The sequence below is a fragment of the Dipteris shenzhenensis genome, chromosome 13 (genome assembly GCF_047967505.1).
Source record: "Dipteris shenzhenensis isolate YYH24624 ecotype China chromosome 13, Dip_SZ_1.0, whole genome shotgun sequence".
In the NCBI taxonomy this organism is placed as follows: domain Eukaryota; kingdom Viridiplantae; phylum Streptophyta; class Polypodiopsida; order Gleicheniales; family Dipteridaceae; genus Dipteris; species Dipteris shenzhenensis.
In genome coordinates this window covers 30,082,518-30,106,174 of record NC_141608.1, presented here as the reverse complement: position 1 = coordinate 30,106,174, position 23,657 = coordinate 30,082,518, and the positions used below count along the sequence as shown (strand labels likewise).

At 47.4% G+C, this 23,657-nt stretch overlaps 1 protein-coding gene across 1 annotated transcript in view; it reads right to left on the bottom strand.

The window, feature by feature from the left end:
- The window catches only part of LOC147895276 (SNF2 domain-containing protein / helicase domain-containing protein / HNH endonuclease domain-containing protein), a 188,461-nt gene that overhangs the window by 128,658 nt on the left and 36,146 nt on the right, over positions 1 to 23,657 (bottom strand). Inside the window, exons 3-7 of the mRNA XM_087383441.1 lie at positions 19,742 to 19,874; positions 19,455 to 19,630; positions 5,264 to 5,337; positions 4,958 to 4,993; positions 4,756 to 4,846 (exon numbers count right to left, since the gene is read on the bottom strand). Coding sequence (XP_087239567.1) covers positions 4,756 to 4,846; positions 4,958 to 4,993; positions 5,264 to 5,337; positions 19,455 to 19,630; positions 19,742 to 19,874 — 510 coding nt within the window. The remainder of the gene's footprint in view (positions 1 to 4,755; positions 4,847 to 4,957; positions 4,994 to 5,263; positions 5,338 to 19,454; positions 19,631 to 19,741; positions 19,875 to 23,657) is intronic.

The window sequence follows — 23,657 nt, the reverse complement described above, 5'->3', positions numbered from 1 at the left end:
ACAAGGAGAAGAAGAGAGGCAGGTACGACCACCCACTACATCAATAAAAGATACCACTAGGTCATGTCCATGCTAGTCTCAAAATCTTGGCCAATAGGAGAATGCAAATGAGACAAGAGGCCTTCATGAGAATCAAATCAAGAGGTAGACTTGAGGCTAGTACAAGAAGAAGAAAAGAGGGAGGCATGACCTCCTGTAGGAACAAAGTGGAGACAAGTTGTGAACACAAGCGAGCAAGAGTGCAGACACAAGAAGCTTCAATAGAAATGTTCAAATGAAACAATACAAGTACTTGGTATACATAGTACCCAAGTACTATTGGTCAACCATAGGGTTGACTTTATGCCTACAACACCATATCTTTGTAATCTCTTACAAATCCCCCCTCAAAGATATGGTTGAAAGTACCCTGGAAACGTCTCAAGTATACACTATAGTATCTAAAGTACCATGGTTGCACAAATTCATCCAGATGGATATGCAACCTATGGGAGTACATGAAAACAATGTCATTGTGAATCACTGCACAACCCCCCTTGACATTGTGAGAATGTCTCTGATCCCCAAGCCATGTCGATGTCGTAAGAAAAGATCTGTTGATAGGGCTTTGGTGAAGATATCCGCCACATTGTTCTCAGATGGACAATAGATGAGATCAGTGAAGCCATCAGAAATACAATCCAGTACATAATGATAATGAATTTCAATGTGTTTCATACGAGCATGAAAGACAGATCTGCTAATAGGGCTTTGGTGAAGATATCCGCCACATTGTCCTCATATGGACAATAGATGAGATCAGTGAAGCCATCAGAAATACAATCTCGTACATAATGATAATGAATTTCAATGTGTTTCATGAGAGCATGAAAGACAGGATTGTTGGTTATGGCAATGCAACTCTAGCTGTCACAAAAGATAGAGTTTTCTTCGCCATCCTGTGCATGATGCAAGTCATGCAAAAGCTTCCTTAACCACATTAACTCTGCTTCACTGGAGGAAAGAGAGACTTGCTCCTGCTTCTTACTGAGCCATGAGATACAGGCTGAACCCAACGAGAAGCAATAGCCCATAGTGGACCATCTGTCGTCAATGTCCCCTGACCAATCTGAGTCGGTGAAACCACTCAGCTCTAGATCACAATTTGAAGCATAATGCAAGCCAAGAGAGAGAGTGCCATGGACATATCTGAGAATCCTCTTTGCTGCATTCCAATGTGTGATCATGGGACAATTCATGAACTGGCTCAAAAGCCCTGTGGCGTAGGCAATATCAGGCCGTGTGGAGCATAGATATATCAAACTGTCAACCAACTGCCTGTACAAAATGCCATCAAACTTTTCAGCAGTATCATGCTTACTCAGCTTGAGTTCCTTTTCCAATGGAGTAGCCACATGCTTACAGTTCTCCATGTTAAATTTCTGCAACAACCTCTTCGAATACTTTGTATGTGACACAAATCCCATCATGGGTCTGCCAAAACTCAATGCCAAGACAATAATACAATAGGCCCAAATCTGTCATGTCAAAGTTGTGACATAAAGCAGAATGCACTGCTGTAATTTGCTGCAAATCATTGCCAATGAGTATGATGTCATCCACATATAGTACTAACACGATCAATTCTGATTTTTGCTGCAGAACATACAGATTTGGCTCTGTATGAGTGTTTACGAAGCCCTAGGACAAAAATCCCATGTTAAATTTCTGCAACAACCCCTTCGAATACTTTGTATGTGACATAGAAATCCCATCATGGGTCAGCCAAAACTCAATGCCAATACAATAATGCAATAGGCCCAAATCTATCATGTCAAAGTTGTGACAGCACTGCTGTAATTTGCTGCAAATCATTGCCAGTGAGTATGATGTCATCCACATATAGTATTAACATGATCAATTCTGATTTTTGCTGCAGAACATACAGATTTGGCTCTGTATGAGTGTTTACGAAGCCCTGGGACAGCAAAAACTGATGTATCTTCTGATACCACGCACGAGGTACTTGCTTCAGCCCATATAGCGCCAACCTGAGCTTGCATACCTTGTGCTCTTGTCCCTTCACCTCAAAACCTTGGGGCTGATGTACATAGACCTCCTCTTTAAATCTCCATTGAGGAAAGCAGTCTTGACATCGATCTGGTACACTGACCAACCATAAAACGCAGCAAGAGAGATGACAGAACAAATGGTGGTCATCTTGGCCATTGGAGCAAAAGTTTCCTCATAATCTATCCCCTCCTCTTGTGCATACCCCTTGGCAACCAAACGGGCTTTGTATTTCTCAACTGTGCCATCTGAATGGTATTTCACCTTATAAATCCATTTTGTGCCAACCACATTTTTCCCAATGGGCGCATCAATCAAGTCCCATGTGGCATTCTTCTCAATCGATTTAATCTCAGCTTCCATAGCCTTCTGCAATGCCGGATTATGCTGAGCATCCTTGAAGCTTTGAGGCTCATTTTCAGCTTCCATCACTGAGGTCATCAAAGCAAAATTGACCTTTTTCTGATTTTTCTGAGTGCTGGCCCTGGTTTTCCCCAAAGTAGGCTGATCTTTAGCATCTTGAATGGTCAACCTTGCCCAACATGGAATAGATTTCTCCGTTGTACCACTCTGGGCTGCATCAACATCTTTAGTGGCCTCACGATGTCAATAATGCCTCCAAACATGAGGCGGTCTATTCTCATTAATTGGCTGCAAATCTGAAACATTTAAGGGAGAGCCATCCTCAACATGTGGCAAGCCATCTCAAATGTGCCTGCAAATCCCAAACAAATGCTTGTTGCAAATGCAAAGTAAGACTGGCTACTCTGAAATGCCACTGACTGCATAATGCAATCACTGCAAAAATGGCATAAACCAATCACTGCACTCTTCTGCAATCTAAAGTGCAATCCCAAACTGAAAATGCACAACCCAAATAGTGCACCCACGAGTGCTCAAATGCATCCAACGGAGCTCAAAAGCATCCACAACTGTAAAAGTAATTGCAAATGCATCCAACAATGCAGAGTATCTGCAACTGCACCTGAGAGTGCAAGAATATGGGCTGAAAAAACAGTCCCGAAGCAAAATACGCAGCTCAAAACACTTATTGAAAGTGCACCTTGGCCCAAAACACCTGCAAAACAGTCCCAAACTAAAAATGCACAACCCAAATCTGAAATAGCACACCCACGAGTGCTCAAATGCATCCAATGGAGCTCAAAAGCATCCACAACTGTAAAGTAACTGCAAATGCACCCAACAATGCAAAGTACCTGCAATTGCACCTGAAAGTGCACCTTGGCCCGAAACACCTGCAAAACAGTCCCAAACTAAAAATGCACAACCCAAATCTGAAATAGCGCACCCACGAGTGCTCAAATGCATCCAATGGAGCTCAAAAGCATCCACAACTGTAAAGTAACTGCAAATGCACCCAACAATGCAGAATATCTGCAACTGCACCTGAGAGTGCAAGAGTACGGGCTGCAAAAACAGTCCCGAAGCAAAATACGCAGCTCAAAACACTTACTGAAAGTGCACCTTGGCCCGAAACACCTACAAAACAGTCCACTGACTGTGTGGGCAAGCTGGAGATGACAAAGGAGCTGAAGTGAGCTCCTTGGAGCTGAATGAAGCTATCGGAAGTACTTCTGAACACAAAACACGTGTAGAGAAGAGCCCGGAGAAGTATGGAGATGCCTGGAGCTATTGGAACACACCCAGGAGAAGCTGGAGCTGAAAAGAGTTCAGATTTGAGCAAAAACGCCAAAAAACAGGCGAAAACTGCTCGAATCGCCTTCTAACAAGTCGTACAAACTCGAAATCAGGTTCCGACAAGTCGTACAGACTCCCGACACTGTCGCGCAATTGTACGAACAGCTCCGTACAGACTGTACGAACGTCTGTACAACTGTACAGACAAAGAAACATGGAAAATCCCCCCCCCCCTCCCCCCCGCCGAGAACGAGGAATGCGCATTGGAGCACCAAGCTTGCGAGTGTCTGGAAGCAAGCGCGGGAATGCGCTCTAGAGACGGAAGCGCTTTGATACCAAATGTAGGAACAAAGTGGAGATAGGTTGTGAACACAAGTGAGCAAGAGTGCACACACAAGAAAGCTCCAATAGAAATGTTCAAATGAAACAATACAAGTACTTGGTATATATAGTACCCAAGTACTACTGGTCAACCATAGGGTTGACTTTATGCCTACAACACCATATCTTTGTAATCTCTTACAGCTCCCACACAAGAGACAAAGACAAAGGCAGGCCCAACCCGCAAGGAGATATGCATAAACAAAGAAGACAAGATACAAAGCAAGCTAGGGATAGAGATGAGGGCTACATTATGGTTGAGTGAGAAGAGAGCTTGGAGCCAGGATAACTATATGGGAAAGAAGAGAGGAAGCTAAGAAGAAGACTTGAGGGCTGAGGTGCGTAGCCAAGATTCTCTCGCACTATATAAAACAAGCCTTTGATCATGCTCCACGTCCCAAAACCACGTTGTAAGGTCTACAATTGTCTTCATAGAGTGCATATATCCCTTATGCTCCAAAGATATCACAAAATAAAACACACACATAGCACTACTCCATCTCTAAATTTCATATAGAGTTAAGACACCTATTTCTATGTCAACACCCATCGTGAAAACAATAATAACTTCACGATATCATGTACCATAAAAATTTGGAAAATACGATATAATTCATTTCTGGACTTGTTACGGTAGAAAAGTATGGCTTTAAGCACCCTTCATACCTTGAGCCAACTACTTTGTTCTCCATAGGATTGTTGCTCATAACAATAATTTCGAGCAAATTCATACTTATTCCTCCCTAGTAAACCAGGACTACAAAACATGAAATTAGTATTTTATGCATTTTTTAAGGAAAACACACACTAAAGTTTTAACTATATGATGAGTGATAGCATTGACATGAATGAGCGAAAAATGGCACACCTCAATAAGTTTATTTGATGAAAAATGTCAAAAGGCCTACAAAAGCAATAAAACACAATGTGCACATGTAAGAAACCTGCACTAGTATGCCATCGACCAACAACAATAACAATGGATTGACCAAGTTCATTCTACAAGAGGGAAAAGAAAACAAATCAGCATTTGATAAATTTTAGAATCCAAAATATGATCTAAATTTGACCAAATGCATGCATCCTCTACCCTCCCTACTATTTAATGTTTCCCAACATTGCTACAACATTAATATGAAATAAACACCAAAAGATAAGGAAAACCTGGACAAACCTGGACAAAGATGGAGTGCCTGACAATAAGACAATTCGTTTGATATTTTGAGCAATATCAAGGACAGCACGTGTCTACAAATACCAAAGCGTAAGTTAGGAAGGACAAATGTATCATTATTGTTGTGGTATTTCACATGTCTACAAATACCAAAGCGTAAGTTAGGAAGGACAAATGTACTCGTGGACAAAATATCTTCAAGAGACCTTGTAAGTATTTTCAATTACACAATATTGTTAGTTAGTCATCCTCATGGGTGATTAAGGTTAGAGAGGGGTCTTGATGCTGCTATCTCATTGGTGGTGAAGAAGTGTGATTGGCCTATTCATGTGAGCTATGCATGAGGGACACGTAGACAACTTTGCATGGATTTGGCTAGTTAGTAGGACGTCGTGGACTATCGATCTTGCTCCTGCTCTCTCCAAAAGGTGGTTTGAGGGTCGACTACCGCAAGCTCAGGGAGATGGTGTGTCTTTTGGCTACTATGCACGGTCGAGGGGCCGGATAGCGTGCTGGAGGTTGTGATCTTGTAAGGCGGCAAGCTCCTGGCGGTGCTGGTAACGATAACCTTGTAGAGGTCGATTAAGTGTAGATGCTACACTTATGTCTTGAGCCTTTGTGGGAGAGTCTTTGTGACTTATTTGAAGTATTGTATTGACGAACAAGGCTCATAGAAATGAGCTATGTGTTAGTGGATAATTGAGTCGTCTTTCAGTCGAAGTTATTGAGTTGTTTGATAACCCTGTCTCTCTAAATTTGGTGTATAATCATTTGATTAATTTAGTTGCATGCATCATTTTGTATAAGGAAAAAGCCTACAAATATTGATTACCAAGAAGAATGTTATATTGAACAAGAAACTGTTAGCTCTCTTGGAAACAACTTGATGATGTTTGTGCTTCACCAAAAATAGAAATCAACGAAAGGTGCCACAACAAGTAAAGACGATGGATGGGATTCAAAACCACATCACCAAATACAATAATTAAATCCCTTGTTAAGCTATTTTTTCTTCAAAGCACGCCTCTTTGACATGTTCTATAACGATAGAACCAAAACTTTTGAAATGTGGATAGGGCGGACTGAAAGTAGGCCTAAGAATTGGAACCACTCACCATTTTCAACAAGCTAGAACATGTTTGAATTAGCCCTCAACCTTCAATTGGCGACGAATGGCTACCCATTAAGCCAATCCTCCTCCACTTTTGCCGGCTGTCTCCGAGAATATGCTCTAAAGACAAGTTGTTGCAACTTTAGAAGGATGTGGAGTTTGAAAGCTCCACCATTGTCTTCGCATGCATCCATGGGTCCCACCATTCCAGGGCTCAAGCTAGGGACTAAACGCTTGCTATCTTTCATACCTCACCCCCTTCCTTTCAAATGTTGGTTTACTCGGGTGAGGTTTCTTTCACGTGGTTTTTGATTCCCTTGGAGGCTAGCCCCTTATCACTCGATTCTAGAAAGATCTTTCTCTCACTCTTCTCGTTAGGTTTCCACCTTGTGGAGGACAGATGGGCCACTTCATTCTTTATCAGCCGTCCTTGTCTAGCACAAACTCGTCCACGATTGGAGCTTTTTTTTTGCTAGTCTTGAAGATCCACCCCTCCGCGTTTACCCTCTTTAGCTAGTAGAGACTACCAAGTCTAAATGGGGATTCCAAAGTTAGGGTCATCGTCATTGACCCTAACATATCCGATGACCAAATTATTCTCCCTTGTCCAAGTGGCTTCCTTTTTTGATAGATTCGAGATTGTGGGTATATAGGATCAATTTGGATTTACATGATCTTTGGGCACTTGATTTTGCTCAAAGAAGAAGAAAAGTCCCAAAAGCCCTTTTGTGTGGGCCCCCTTTGACACAGCGCTCCTTCGACAACTCTTGTATGGCGTTCTAGTTCTCCGTATCTTGGCCCTCCTCCTTCCCAAGAGACCAATTCGCTTTAAGTACTATAGGTACCTTGGTATTGAACGAGGTACAGTCCCTAGCTCTGTATCTCTCTTGCAGCTAGGGACCTTATGGACGCTAGCGCGATGTTTGGTTCACATGAACACTTTCTAACTCTCGGCTGATTTGGGAGGGGCAAAGTTTATGCCCTTCCCCTAGCATGGGGCGGAGACAGAGCCTTTGTATGGATACCCAGAGGCACCTCCACGAGATATCTAGGCTTCCAGGTTGGCATTGAGGTGTCCCTGACGCAACAGTTTGCCCTAGTTCTTGAGAGTATCCGGAAAAAGCTAGCCTATTGGAGTACGGCTACACTTTCTTTGGCCGGAAGAACGCTGGTACTCAACCAGGTTCTACTAGTGACTATGTGGTACATTGCGTCATGTTGGTGCTTTCATGCTGACTCGATCCGTCAGGTGAGGAGATTTCTTCGGAACTCTCTGTGGAGTGGTGGTGATGGTTCTGAGGACACTAGGGCCAGAGTTTCATGGGACACTATCACTTTACCCTCCTTGCAGGGAGGACTTGGGGTTCTTGATCCGGAGATGCAGAGCAGAGCCCTTTTAGTCAAACTTCTTGTTAGAGGTTTGGCTCCAGGAGATCAGCCGTGGAAGCAGTTCCTACTGCATGGGATTCACCAGTGGACCCCCAGAGCTGCAGGCCAGTGGGCAGGTAGAGTTAGTTGGATCTTCCTGATGGACCAGCATTCTCAGCCTTCCTCACCACTTGTGAAAAGGCTTATTCAGATTTGGGATCATTTTTGATAGCACCTCATCACAGCAGTTCCCTCCTCCAGAGAGGAAATTGCCCCACAGCCACTTTACCATAACCCCCTGGTTCGATATCAAGGATCTTCCCCTGGTACAGAACTTAGGACTCCCTTGGCCCAATGGCATGCTCAGGGGGTTGTGACAGTTGGAGATTGGTTCAAGGGAGGTGTGGAGATGTCAGAGGTGGTGATCAGAGATAGACACGGGCCACTTGGATAGATTGCTGCCACCAGAATTCTAATCATGAGAGCTATTCCTCAGCAGTGGAGGGATATACTTACAGATCCAGCCTATGTTCACCCCATCTCTACTTGGTCGGGTTGTTTTAGTGAGGCTGGGCTATGCATTGGAGTTCGTTTAGGACCGGCACCATTTATTTATTTTGAGACGGACTCCTCTCACAAATTGTATCGCTCTGGATCGACAGGAGCTCCTTTGGCAGAGAGTCAAGGTCATTGGTTGCCTGGGTAAGGAATGGGCCACAGATCCTTCCAGGTTGACCATTGTAGAGGATACTAGATGGAGACTTTGGATTTTTCAGGGTCGACCTCTTGCGGAGCTTGACTAGGACCCAGGTGAGTGGGCATGGCCTGCTCCGGTGGCAGGCGATCGTCCTCTTCCCTTTTTCCAGTACTCGAAGAGGGCAGGTTACAAGCTTCAGCAGAGAGACTCTCATCACCTACCATCTACCTCCCAGCATTGGCACGCACAGGGACTTACTGTGGAGCTCTTGCTGAGCTATTGGACTCACTTTTGGGGCATCAGTAGAGCCAGGAAAGTCTCCTACTTTCTTTGGCTCACTATACATAGGGGCATACCTGTGGGTACTTGGCTTCAGCAGATGGGTAGACCCTCCTTGTGTATGCATTGTCAGCTTGCAGAGGAATCTAGCAAGCAATGTTTATGGAGCTGCCCCAGCTCTAGATTGGTCCAGACAGGTATCTTTAGGTTGTTCTTACATGTTACATCCGAGTCCTTTCTGATGACATGGGGCGCTGCCCTTTGGGGGAGAGGATCTGGAGCCTTTACTCTCTTTAAGTCAGAGAGGCCAAGGATTGTTCTCGAGGACTGCTGACAATCCCCTTAGTTGCAGGATCGTCAGCGAGAGCCGCAGGTGGATAGGCAAAGTCATCTGCACAGGAAGAATCAACAACCTCATATCCCCTCGGTGGAGCCCTCTAGTGGGAAGTGGACAAACGTGGAGCATAAGAAGAAACCTTCATATAGCGGGGAAACTAAAATCCTCACCCAAGTAGGAGCTGCTCCTCTCCCCGTGAGCTGCTGCCCCCCCCCCCTCCCTCTCCTCTCTTAGCCAGCCCCACCTCCCTCTCCCTCACCCTCGCTGCCCCCCCTCTCCCTCCCCTTCCTACTACTCCTCTCCCTCTCTCCTCGCCAGCCTCCTCTCCCTCCTCCCTCACCCTCCCGTTCCCCTTTCTCCTCACCGCCCTCCCTCTCCCCCACTTGCCAACCCCCCCCCCGACCCCCTCCTCCACCCCCACCCCCTCCCTCCTTCTCCCTCACCCTCCCGCTCCCCTTCCTCCTCCCCGCCCTCCCTCTCCCCCACCCGCCTGCCTGCTCCTCCACCCCCGCCCCCTCCCTCCTTCTCCCTCCCTGCCCTCCCTCTCCCCCACCCGCCCCCTCCTCCACCCCCACCCACCCTCTCCCCCCCGCCTACCTACCCTCTCCCCCCTACTAGCCCCCTCGCCCGCTCTCCCACCCTCGCCCCCTCCCTTCCCAACCTGCCCCTTCCTTTCCTCTCCCCCGCCCACCCTCTCCCTCCCCGCCAGCCCCCTCCCCCTCCCTTCCTAACCTGCAGCCCCCTCCTCCTCCCCCCGCCACCTCTCCCTCGCCCCCCTCCTCCCCCCCCCCGTTGTTGCCTTCCCCCACCCCTTCTACCTCTCCACAGTCTTCCCCCGCCCCCTTCTTCCTGCAGCCTCCCCCCCGCAGCCTACCTCCTTCTCCCCCCCCGCCCCCCGCAGCCTCTCCTCCTCTTCCCCTCTCTCCTACCCTCTCCTGTTCTCCTTCCTCCTGTGCTTGTGTTCTAGGGCGTCCTGGGCAGCAGTCTCATGGACGGAGCTTTTTCAGTGTTTGAATCGGCCTTTTCACATCGATTGGCGAATGGATCCCCATTCAGCACTCTTCGTCCACTTCCACCGTGCAGCAGCTCAAGAAAGATGTGGAGCTAGAGGGCTCCACATCACTTTTCGCCCGCATCTTTGGGTCACACCCTTCCAGATCACAGGCTAGAGACTGGATGCTTGTGGCGTTACTAGGAGATCTCGGCCCACATCTCAAGGATATTCGACTTTTGGGACGTGGATTCTTCGAAGTGGTTTTCGACTCCCACGAGTCCACAACCGTTGTGCTCAAAGCTAATCCTCTGGCTTTGGATTTGAGGAGGATCTTTCTTTTGCCCTACTCCTTGGGTTTCGATCCAGTCGAGGAGGACAGTCAGGTCACACCAATGTTCATTAGATTTCCTGGTCTTCCTTAGGTCTACCATCGACTTCTTGCCACTATTAGAGCCACATTCGGAGTGGTCACTGAGATACCCCCCCTTCCTGGCATGCCTTCTTCCTCGGCAGAGGCAGTCAGAGTGGATGGGGTGCCTCAAGTTAGGGTCATTGTCTCTGACCGTAACATCTCAGATGACCACATCATGCTTCAGCGTCCAAATCGCTCTCTCTTTTGACAGAGAGTTGAGATTGCAGGTAGACAAGACCATTGTCTCTGACCCTAACATCTCAGATGACCACATCATGCTTTAGCATCCAGATGGCTCTCTCTTTCGACAGAAAGTTGAGATTGTAGGTAGACAGGACCAGTGTAGGATTTGCAAGACCCTTGGGCATTTTGCTAGAGATTGCCCAAGGAAGAGAAAAACACCCAAGAGGTCTTCTGGTGCGGCTCCTTCATGTACTACCCCGACTGCACCTCCCCAACGCCCTGTACCACGCACTCTAGGACCACCAGGAGCAGCAGGGCGCCCTGCTTCGCGCACCCCAGGACCACCAAGGGCAGCAGCGCGCCCAAAGACCGTAATCGCGTGGCTCCGTTACCTCAGGAGGAGACCTTTGATCTGTTTCAGGCAGACGCCATCGAAACTCCAGAGGTGGATGTTGTTGCAGCCCCAAACACTACAGTTCCACATCAGGAGGGGCATTTAGATGCACCAGTCCCAGTCACCTTGGTTTCTGGTCACGAGGGGGCTACCGATACTTCTTCCCTAAAGATTATTCCTGCCACAATCAGGACGATCGAGGGAGTGCATGCACAGATGAGGACTCCAGATTTCTCTTCCGCCAAGCCACAGGCCTCCTCAGCCTCCAGCTCCAGTTCTGCTGATACAGGCCTGGCAGGTCCTTCTCCTCCATCTTCCATGGGTGTAGGTCTTCTTCGCACTCCTCGGCCAGACTTGCTTCTCAGGAACTCTTTTTTAGCACTGGCAGATTCGGCGACTTTCATGAATGATCACGAGTTTGTGCCCTCCACCTTAGGGTTCTTGGTCATTGGAATTCCTTTTGATAGGGCCTCCCCCTCAGCAGGTGTGGGGATCCTTTCACTTGTTGAGTTTCCTGACCTCAGCAGGAGTGTTTTGGCCCAGGGGAAGCTGGTTTCCTCTACTAGGTCAGGTAAGCCTTTCCATCCAACATCCTCCTATCGATGAGGATAGTCTGCTGAAACATACAAGGCCTAGGCAGAGTTCCACACCATCGACATAGGCAGTTGATCTGGAATTAGCTTCATCCAGGTGTCACTAGAGGTGCTATTGATATCATTTTTATCCAGGAGCACAAGTTGGATGCCAGTGATTGCTCTGAGTCTGGCAAACTGCTGCACAGGCGGAAAGTGCAAGAGTACATTGTCTCAGATTGGGACACCCTTCGCGGTGTGGCAAGAGGGCAATATATGCTATGGGAGTGGGCGAAGCTGTCGGTGATTTTTTTTTTTTGATTTGAGGCCATTTCGGGGTCCATTTTGGTGGTGGAAGTTTTCCGTAGGTACTTAGGAAAGTGCCCTGTTTTTGTTGTGCGACCACTGCTCTATAGGTCGGTAAAAAGTTATCATAGAAATTACATCGTATGCCTGTACTTTTACTCTACTCATGGGCCGAGATATAGTAAAGATAGTGTCTCGCAGCTTGTTGACTCAGACGGGGTGTTACAGTCAGATCCTAATGCCGTCATGCGTGTAGCTTCAGAATTCTTTGCATCCCTTCTTACTACAGATCCAGGCACACATGCCATATATGATGCCAGAGAGGTTATTTGGAAGTGTATCCCTGTATTGGTGAAGGATGAGATGTATGTTTCTCTTGATGCACCTTTCACCAATGCAGAATTTAGAACTGCATTACTTGCCCTTCACAAGGGCAAGTGCCCAGGTTCGGATGGACTTACCCCTTCTTTTTTTATTACTTTTTGGGAGCAGATTGGTGATCACATTACATCAGCCCTGCAAGGCGTGTGGGACTCTGGTGAGATGCCTGACTCACTTACAGATGGTCTCATTCATCTCATCCCAAAGGGAGGTAATAGAAATTTAGTGTCACAATGGAGACCCATCACTCTATTGGGCACGTTTTACAAGATTCTTGTGAAAGCCATCAGTCTACGGCTACAGGTTTTTCTTCTAGATTTGTATCATGACACGCAGACAGGGTTTGTGCATGGGCCATGTAGAATGGGCCATGTAGAGCCGCCAAGGGTAGGGAGGGGGAAGCTGATCGGGAGAGGATAGAAGGGGGTAGAGGAGAGGGAGGTAGAGGCAGGGGTAGGGAGTGGGTAGAGGAGAGGGGTATAGAGGCAGGGGGAAGGGTAGAGGCAGGGGAAGGGTAGGGGGAGAGGGGTGTAGAGGCGGGGGGAAGGGTAGAGACGGGGGAAGGGTAGAGGAGAGGGGTGTAGAGGCAAGGGGAAGGGTAGAGGCGGGGGAAGGGTAGGGGGAGGGTAGAGGCAGGGGGAAGGGTAGAGGCGGGGGAAGGGTAGGGGGAGGGTAGAGGCGGGGGGAAGGGTAGAGGCGGGGGTGAGGGGAGCGGGGTAGAGGGAGCAGGGGAGCAAGGAAGGGGGAGCGGGCTGAGAGGGGTGGTGGCGGGCTGAGAGGGAGAGGATGGGAGGAAGCGGGCTGAGAGGGGAGGGGGTGTGCTAAGAGGGAGAGGAGGGGAGGAAGCGGGTTGAGAGGGGAGGGGGCGGGGGCTGAGAGGGAGAGGAGGGGGAGGAAGGGAGAGGCTGAGGGAGGGGGAGGGGGAGGGGCTGAGGGCGAGGGAGGGGCTGAAGGAGAGGGGGCAGCAAGGGAGCGGGGAGGAGCAGCAAGCTCAGCTGTACACGGAGGTTCTAGTTTGCTTCCACAAGGGTGGAGAATTGGACTCCAGCTATGTTTGATGCCATGCTTGGTGATCAATCATCACACATGATGGATGTGTGGATGGGTCCGCACAGTTTGGATCTATGGCTCGCCCATGATGCCAAAGATAATTTAACGCAGGAGAAGTTGATCTTTGGCCTGGCAGTAGGAGTGATAGACTGCCACTTGAGGTAAAGCTTTATAAGTATGCTAAGATGTTTGGGGTGGCCCTCTCCTTTATGTTCCAGTGAGCATGGAAGGTAGGCGTGGAGACGGTAGCCACTTTGGTACGCCGGAGGAAAGATATGGACTACTCGCCTTCTAATCCCGTTGAAGTCGCAAAAGGCAGTTTTCCTAGAACAAGCTCCCACTCACAAGCAATTCTTGTTTCTTGCTTCCCCCTCGGCATGAGTTGGGCCATGGGGAGTTGGAACGTGCACAGGCTCCACAACTATGCTCGTAGTCAGCCACAGTACTTGATACTTTGCCAGGAGTTGCAGTGGACAGTGGTTGGTTAGACAATGGACTTTCTTATGATTGAGAAGCATATGTTCTCAACAGTGGACATCCGACGTTGTCACCACCACTTGTCAGGGAGAGGCCCAGAGGTAGGCACGAACAAAGGAGTTTGCATCTTGGTCTCGCAGGTAGTTGGCCCAGTGGTTTTTCGACTGGTGTGTGGATAAAAATGTAAATGTGTTTTTCACTTGTTGCATGCTAATGGGTAGGTGCATAGCTATGTACATAGCTAGTTGGTGGTGGCTTTGAGCTATGGACACTCTCATAAAAGACTCTACACTGATGTAGATATTTTCTTGAGATGGTAGATACTTCTACGGGGACTTTTAGGAAATGATGATGTGTAGTGTAGGTGCACCAGACAATCCAGAGCATGGTATCCAAAGTGTGACGGTGTTTTATTGTGGGATGACACGTCTTTCATTGTTATCCTATGTTATGTTTATCTTCCCATGAGTGGTTCCCAATTTGTAAGTCATGTGTGGTCATCTGTGGCAATTAAGCATTAAGTGCTTGCTCGAAGGTTGTGTGCACTAAGTCTATAGTTTGAAGGTCAATTGCCTCGGACTAAGTTTTGGGGGGAAGGGAATGGAGAGTGGTAAAATGCTATGTTGAGGTGGCTGGACTGAATGGGAAGGCATCTTGCTCATGCAAAGGTGGCTACGTAGGAAGGAATAAGGAGTTTTTTGGAGGCCGATCGATCACATGGAGGATTTTTCTGAAGGAAAGGTGGACGACGAAAGTCCAGGAGGGGGATGGCAACTATAAAAAGCAGTTTGGGGATCTTGCACGGGGAGTCTGATGATGGCGGGGAGCTTCTTGTAATGAAGCGTCTTTTCCTTGTAGGCCAGGAGGACCAGGGGAATGGAGAGAGCAGTGATGGGTGAGCTAACAGTAGGAGGTCATGAGTTTTGGTTGTGGGCTTCCCTCTGGCGCTTCTCTCTACATGGTGACATAGGTCTGGGGCCGTTGCATTGGCGGGGAGTTTTGGGAATCATTGTGGCTTGATGACTGTGCGTGGGAGAGCTTCTGGGATTTGGCTGGCGTGGCTACTGTGTAGCTGTGACAAACAGGGAGTTTAGATCCTGCTGGGAGGTCGAGGGATGCTTGTGAGAGAGCTGATCAACATGGCTGTGGTCGCGACTATACGGGCTTAAGAGGTTGCTTGTTACGTGTGTGAAGAGCCTCTTGGCTAGTTGGGGGTGACACTATCCATGAGATGAGTACTCCATGAATTGGAGAGGAACTGGGAGCCTGTGAGCTTTGTGTGCTCTGTGAAAGGAGGCCAGCTGCAATGTTCTGATCACGTTAAGTTGACGATGGACGGGGGTGGAATCTCTACTATGCAGGCTTGGAGGACTGTGGGCTCTGGGAGTTTCTTGCATGAGAGGAATCGGGAGGCTTCTATGATCATGTGAAGGAGAGGCGTCGTCATTTTGCAGGCTGGATGGGTTTTGGAAGGAGGTACATGAGCTCCATGAGGCGTTTGAGCTATGAAGCTATAAGGTAGTCCTCATGAAGGAAGAAGATAATGGGGGTGGAGCAGGGTGCTTATGGCTGGCTAGTCGTTGAATGCACACAAATACTCTAATGTTGAGAGTAGAGAGGCTTTGGCCAGACAAGTACTTGGTGTTGTTGAGGAGACCTTCGCTTTGAGAATCTCCAGGAGATGGCGGGTTACATCATTTCTAGTGCTTGTTGATGATCTTGGGGAAGATATAATAAGATTTCTGACCGTGGTCACTTTGTGGGTGGTTGTCTTGTGAGTTGTGTGATTTTTCAATATAAGGTGCACTTCTCAATTGTGTCACGAGATACATGGCATCTGATATTGCATGTAAAAGATGAAGAGTGGATTGATATGAGTTTGCCAGATCAGGAGAATATTCGAGGAAGTTTTTTATCTGGAATTACGTAAAGATGAGAATTTGGAATAAAAGTACATTTTGTATGTTTTTTGCATCCACTAGGGAGAGCTCATTGCAGGATGGGCAGTTTGGATGGGAGTCCAGGCAGGTGAGTTCAAGATTGGGATCTTGAAAGTCTATGCACTTGCTTGTCATTAGCACCGCCCCGCTTTTTAGAGGCAACTTTTCGGGGGCCTCCCGGATGTGGACTCTTGGATTGTGGCAACTTCAACAATCTAGAGCACGGGGAGGACAACGAGGGGGTTGCTTCCTTCTCCCAGATGCCTGCAGCAAAGAGGAAAACATGGGATTAGTTAATCTTTGCGATCAAAGGGAGGGATCTTTGGCGAGAGACGGGCAGCCTGCAGTTTTTGTTTGGCCAGCGGTGACAAGATGGGCTTCAGGAGCGACTAGACAGATTCCATGTAGGGGATTGGGCATTGCACATGGGTGGCTGTACTGGCATCTTGGCAGATACCACCATGTCAGACCGTTCTGCGGCGGTACTCTTCCTCGAGCAGCCTCACACCTGTCTTCCCGAGAAGGGGATCCACATCCTGAATAGCTTCCTATAAAAGGAAGTGGCTTTGATATGGCAGAGGGATTTGATATTGCAATTGCAAGATGATGGGCCAGTTGAGGGATGGGGCAGCTTGGGTTGTAGATGCGATCCAGAGGAGCAGTGTGAGGAGCTTCAGTCACAGGCCTTGCGATGGAGAGATGCGCTTCAGGAGTGTGAGAGAGCGCCTCTACAGAGAGACTCCGGGAGCACAACCAGACTCTTAGTGGCTTCAGGACAGCCATGAGGTTGTGAGACTCAATTTTTTATAGGCTAGAAAGGTTTGCAGAGTTGAGCTTTTGTATCGCTCGTCTTGGGCCATATGGGTCCAGCATGGGGATAGGAAGGTGATTTTTTCAGACTACCGAGCCACGTTTAAGGGACGTAGGGACAGATGCATTCAAACCCTCAAGAGATCCTTGAGATGACCACAGCTTTCTATCGACAGTTGTTTCAGACAGAGGTGGAGTCTCTTGATGCACTTATGGCACACGAGGCAGTCTGGGACCAGGTTCATCAATGGTCACACCGAGCCTGAGCAGGTTCTTGGAGGCTCTATTCTCACAGACCACGAGCTCTGGGAGGCCCTCAAGGCCCTTCCTGCTCAGAAGATGGCCTGATTCTGACTTTCTTCTTGAGCTTCTTAGAGCTCATTAGCAGGCCCTTTCATCTTGCATGTCAAGAGATCTTTGACTTTGGTTCACTCCCGCAATCTTGGAGTCATCGTTGGATATGCCTGATCCAGAAAGGGGGAGATAGATTTGACATTTGTCAATGTAGACTGATCATGCATTTGGATATCGCATACAAGATCCTGGGCAAGGCCTTGATCTTGCGGTTGTGGCCATACCTTCCCGACATCATCCATGACACACATAGACATGTTTTGTGGAGAAGAGGAGTATCCTAAACAACATTTTCACTTTTTGGGAGGCTGCTGATTGGGCTAGGGAGCAGTCAAATTTCCTCTAGGTGGGATCGGATGGCACGCGGAACACTTGAGCTAGAGTCGCATGGTAGATGGTGATTCAGCCTCGGTCACACAAGGAGGACTGGACATCATTGCAGAGCAGATCCCTCTTGGGAAAGGTAGTGGTACGAGGTCTCACCCCAGGTGTGGAGCACTGGAAGCTCCTCCTAAGCTTCTTGGGGACACTCCGCGCACTAGTGGGCGGTGGCAGCAGTCACACAGATGGATCTTTTCAAAGTTCCCCCTCACAGGGAAGAGCTCCCCCTTAATGAGGAGCCTCTTGGTGGCGGCTCTCGAGCTGACTTATTCACGCCATCCCATCATGCATGGAGGATTTTGAGCGTCAGCCACTTATCTCGCATCCAAAGGTCCGAGATGCGGAAGGACATATGTTAGGACAAAGGACACACATTGGTTGGGCACACTGGGACAGTGGCCCAGCAAGGTCGTTCGGAGCCTAGAGATGGTTGACAGCCAGGACACAGGTGCTTGCTCATTTGAGAGGGGCAGGCCTCAAGATGACAAAGATCGAAGAGTCAATGATACCACCCTCTTGGTGGGAGAACCTGCATTTGTCCTAGACTCCACACTACTGGGATGGGCAGTTCTCGAGGGCTGGGGTACCCCTTAGGATCTGCTTCTACAAGGACACTCTCCTCTCTTTCCTCCATTGCTTGACAGGTTGGGACTAGGTGGCCAGTTACAAGCAGAGTCGGAGAGTGATGGTGTGAGTGTGGGTGATTTGTGGGGGCTAGAGTTGCAGCATATCAAAGTAGTAGGTTGTCTAGGAAAGGCTTGAATACAATACTCTTGGGACCACAGGGAGACGCGTGGCGTCTTTGGCTCTGGGAGGGCCGGCCTCTTCGCGATTTACAGTGGGACCTAGGGGAGTGGTTCTGGCCGGCACAGGTAGGAGAGGAGGTGCCTCCTTTCTTCTCTTACACAGCGTGTATCAGCCGACGGATTCAATTAGAGGCCGTAGCTTGGACCCTGTCGAGGAAGAAACCTGGATAGAGCAGGATGCTCCTAGGGAGGTCATCTCACGATTCTAGCCTCCTCTCTGGAACAGCCTGAGACCATGGAAAATCTCCTACTTTTTTTGGTTGATGACTCATGGAGAATTTCCCATCGGCCCTTGGCTAGAGCACATGCGAGTCGACGGCGGCAGGTGCCTTTGTTGTGTAGAGGGCGTGTTGGAGACGATCCCCCATTGCCTATGGGGTTGCTTAGCTGCACAGAGGATTTGTCTTGCGTCCGTTCGGATAGTGGCTAGTACTTAGCGGATGCAGAGGAACCTCACTTGGGGGATGGTAGCATGGCTCACAGAGGATGGGCATGCTTTTTCCATCGACCCAGAGTCGCCAACTTATAGAATTGCATCATAGGTCTCCCGGCGGATAGAGGCCTGTGATGCAGTACTGCCTTCCTGCTCACGCCCCTATTTCTCAGCGGAGGGCAATTTTTGGGAGATAGTGGCCAGCATTACCGCCTAGAACATTTGGGTTGCTCGTTGCAGTCAGGTGATGGGGGGGTAGACGACGACTCCGGCGGCCACCCTAGTGGCCATTTGGTAGGACATCATCATCACACTACGCACTACCTAGGGCACTCCAGGATCAAAAGGGACCACCGAAAGGCGGGACCTCTGTAAGGCTTGGCCCACATGGATTTTTTACACTTTCTCTGCAAGTGATATCCGTAGCAAGTAGTCATTTGCATTGTCTTGCAACTCATTTCAAGACAAGGGCAAAAACTTGCTTGCATCCTTTGTAGCAAAATAATGAGTTGCATAAGCTCATCATACAGCCCTAACACCTTTTGCATACCTTATACAAACTTGCTTGCATCCTTTGTAGCAAAACAATGAGTTGCATAAGCTCGTCATACAGCCCTAACACCTTTTGCATAACTTATTCAGACTGCAATTCGTAAGCAGTAGGAGCTGCCTGGCTTCATGCTAAAATGTTATTCATAGCTAAGCAATGTTATGTATCAAAACATAAAATCCTCCAAGTATCCCATACAGTAACAAATACAACAAAAACATTGGGCTTAGAATGAAAAGTGTCATCACAATCAATGCTGCGGTTTGTATCAAATTGTCATGTAAATCAGACAGAGTAAACTCCTTTGAATTTATAAAACATGAAACCTTTTGAGATCACTTATTTGTATCGTATACCTCCTCACATTCCACTTTTTGTTTTGTGCACCGTAAATTATGTGATTCGTCAACTATGAGTGCTGCCCACTTCCGTGGCAGCATATTTTTCTTCAACCTCCGCAGCATTGTATATGAAATAACCACCACTTTAGGGGTTTTATCATGATCTGCCAAGTTGTTTCTGCGACCAAACACTGCAGCCCAAATTAAGCAATGAAATGACAAGCCAAGCACAAAAGAACAAAAGCATGGTCCTCCATTAATCTTCATCCACGTAACAAGGGGAATGAATGCATGAATATTACCAAGGTGCACATCAGAAGGCAACAAAAAAGGAAGCCAGCGCTCCAGTTCCTCAGCCCACATCAAGCGAAGACTAGCTGGGCAAGTAATGAGTACAGACCCTTCATGAAGATAGCAAGCTGCCAACCCTATTGCCTGTGGAAAGAGTAAAAAGATAATATGATTATATCTTCCAAGCAAGCACAAACAGAAGTCTCTTAACAGTCCCTCTTAATTTTCATTTGAACGGCTTTGGCTATTTGCACTGCCTTCAATTAGAATTCAATTAAGAACATATTTTTTGTTTCAATAGAAGCTTCTTTTGACTTAGACTAGAGACAAACAGTTACATATTAAATTATGGAACAAAAAAGATTACTTCCATTCAAAGCCTGATAACCTGGGGTGCTCATCTGCTCATGCTATATTATCATTGAGAATCCTAGCTATGCACTGTGTTTGTGAGAATTATATTGAAAAGAAAGAAAGAAACAAAATATATACTAGAAAGAGAAATAAAACCAACGAAAGAAAATAAACATGGGTTTTTAAGTTTCAAGAAGACCCGAAGAACAAACATTACTCAGGGAAGAAGTCCACAATGGATACCTATTACTTCTTATCAATAACTCCAAATTTGCAAAGATAAACTTTAGAATCCCATGTCCGACAGGGAGGTTTTCTCAGTTACTGAAACTAAAAGAGTTGGAAATCTGAATCAATGCAAGAACGTGATATTCCCATCAGTAGTTGCTTGATACAGCATACTCTCACTTTTTAGGACGAGTCTGATTCATAGAAGATTCCTCTTTCACAACTAGACTTTGTTTTTTTATTAGGTGACATTTCTGAACAAACGTGGGTACTTGTTGGAATAGGATAGAGACAAGAACTCAAAGTGTATCCATCATATGGAAGTACAACAATGCAACATCTATCAAACAACAGGAAAACCATATATGAGCCTATGCCGAGTGCTTGTAGCATTATGATCAATGAGATGGCCTATGCATACATGATTTGCAAGGAAAGCAATGCCTTCCACTTAACATCCAAGCGTGTCAAGCGTACTTAACTAATGAATAGCAACGCAAAAGTGAAAGAAAATGCATACCTTCAGAAGCTTTCAGTCATTATATTACAAAGAAGCTATCCTAGAAAGGGAGAGCTATAATACATCGAGAGAAAATCTCATTGTAGGACAAATATTCATCATGATCAATGACACGAGATTGCAAGCAATCAAAAAGCAATTGCTGCAAAGAGTGTCAGAAGAAAGAGAAAGTAGAAAAAGTAGGATCACCGAAGACCCTATGGTTGCGATCCTTCCATAGTCCAGAATGCCTAGTATCGAACCCAAACAAAAAAGAAATCAAACTCCTGTCTCGGTGGATGTACACCAAAAAGCGAGAAGAACTTGCCAAAAGTAGTCTGAGGAAACTGACCCAAGGAAGTCCAAAAAAGCACGAGAGGAAGGACAATGCTAGAGGAGATGAGGCACAGTCTCTCAGAGCTAGACATCTGTGACAAATAGATGAAGCAATATGCCGGCGTGCCAAAAGCTGTCCATGATGAAGAACACCCAATAAAGCTCTCCACAAGAAAACATGTTGACGGAGAGGAATCTTAGAATGCCAAATCTGTCTCAAACTTTTCCGCCACCATTTCACGGGACGATCAAGATGCCAAAACTGATTCGCCTTGTGAGAGATTTATGGTGGAGGAAGTAGAACTTTATAAAGAGAAGAGATTGTAATACATGTAACTTGAGAGGACTGGACACTTTCACACACACACCTATGCAGAGAGAGAGAGAGAGAGAGATGTACATATATATGTACACACACACACACACACACACACACACACATGCATAGAGAGATAGGTCCGCTCCCCGCCTCACCTCATCTCCACCTCCTCCTCTGACATCATTCCGCCTCACCTTCCCCCCCCCCGCTTTTTTTATCTTCTTCCTCCCTGCTGTAGCATAGAGATTAGAGATCAGGAGGGGCGTGCAATGGACTCACATTGGTTGGGCAAAGTGCGACAGTGGACCAGCCGGCTCCTTTGGTAGATGGAGCAGATTACCCATGGAGGCAGAGGCGAGGCTTGGCGCTTTAGCGCATTTACAAGGGGCAGGGCACTGAATGAGAGAGATTGACCTAGCCATCACTAAGTCTGGTGGGAGGGACTTCTTGTGTGGATGGACAACACATGGTTGGGTCAGTTTTCTCGGATAGGCGTCCCCCTTGAGAATGATGATGCAGCGAGGCAACATGCCGCCTGATTTTTTCCATATAGGACCTAGAGGCCTACTCCATGAACTCATTGAGAGAGAACCAAAGATGGATGGGATTCATTGGCAGATGATCAGAGTAGTGGGATGTTTGGGGAAGGAGTGGAACATTGATCCTCCCAGTATCTCAGAGCAGGATGCCCTGAGATGGCGCCTCTAGCTTTGGGAGGGTAGGCCCTTGAGGGAGGTCCACTGGGATTCAAGAGAGTTGGCCCTCCAGGAGCGGCCTTGCTGAGCAGGTGGATGAGGTGCCCTTCTTTTTCTATAACACACGGATTGGTAGGAGGCTCCAGATGGACTCCTCGATGTGGACCCCTTCAAGGGAGAGGCATTGGGTTACCCAGAGAGTGCCCCAGGAGGTCCATTCCAGGTTTTGGATGCGGTTATGGTTCAGTTTGTGGCCCGAGGAAGATCTCCTACTTCTTCTTGCTGCCCGCCCACCACCGAGGCTTGCCCATCGACCCGTGGTTGGAGCAGATGCGGGTGGAGGGGCAGTATCATTGCTGCCCTACTGCTTTTCTAGAGACAATCCCTCACTGCCTCTGGAGCTGTCGTGACGCAGCAAGGATTTGGATGGCAACCCTTAGGATTATGACCCATATGCAGAGCCTTTAGAGGGATTACACATGGGGGATGGTGGCCTAGTTGGCTGTAGGAGGACACGCATTCCAGCTTGATGAGATCTCCCCAGCTTACTTGATACAGGGTCAGAGCATTCAGAGGATAGAGCTCCATGAGGTGGTCCCTCCTAATAGCCTTGTTCCTCCTCCAGAGGACAGCATATGGGAGGTAGTAGCCAGTATTATTGCGTGGAACATTTGGGTTGCTCGTGCAGTCTGGAGATGGGTGAGCATCCGGTTCCACCCTCGACTACCTTGGTTGCCATCTGGCAGGATATCATCTACACCCTTCGTTCCACTTGAGAGCGTGGGACCCCATGCTCTAGGGCGACTCTCGCGAGGCACGCTCGATTCTGAAGGCTTGGCCTGTAGGAGTTTTTTACACGTTAGGGATTCGTTGGTTGTATACTCCCCCCACCTGGTTGTTAGCCCCAATACCAGAGATCCCCTAGGCAATGAGCTGGGTTTCTCTAGAGCAGGCCTGTTTTTTCTTTTAGCCTTTTTCTCGGTTTTTTTCATACTCAACACCTTCCGGGCTGTTGTTTTGTATGAAGTCTTTCAAGCATTAATAGAAGCTTCTTTTCTTTGCAAAATAAATAAATAAATAAATATATGTATATATATATATATATATAGATATATAGATATATATATGTATATATGTATATATATATGCTAATGATGATGGTTATGATGGTGATGTTGTAAATGACTACTTTTTTTTAAATAATGACTATGTATCCTGTAGCTCCCCCCCAAGCTAGTTTAGAGAGAGAGAGAGAGAGAGAGAGAGAGAGAGAGAGAAAGAAGGAAAGAAAATGTATTAAAGTCTTTGGAAGAGCGAAGGGGTCAATGAGACTATGGGAATCCTGATACAAACTAGCTAGGGGGGGGAGCTACAGGATACATAGTCATTATTTTAAAAAAAATAGTCATCTACAACATCACCATCATAACCATCATCATTAGCACAGCGAGAGAGAGAGAGAGAGAGAGAGAGAGAGAGAGAGAGAGAGAGAAAGA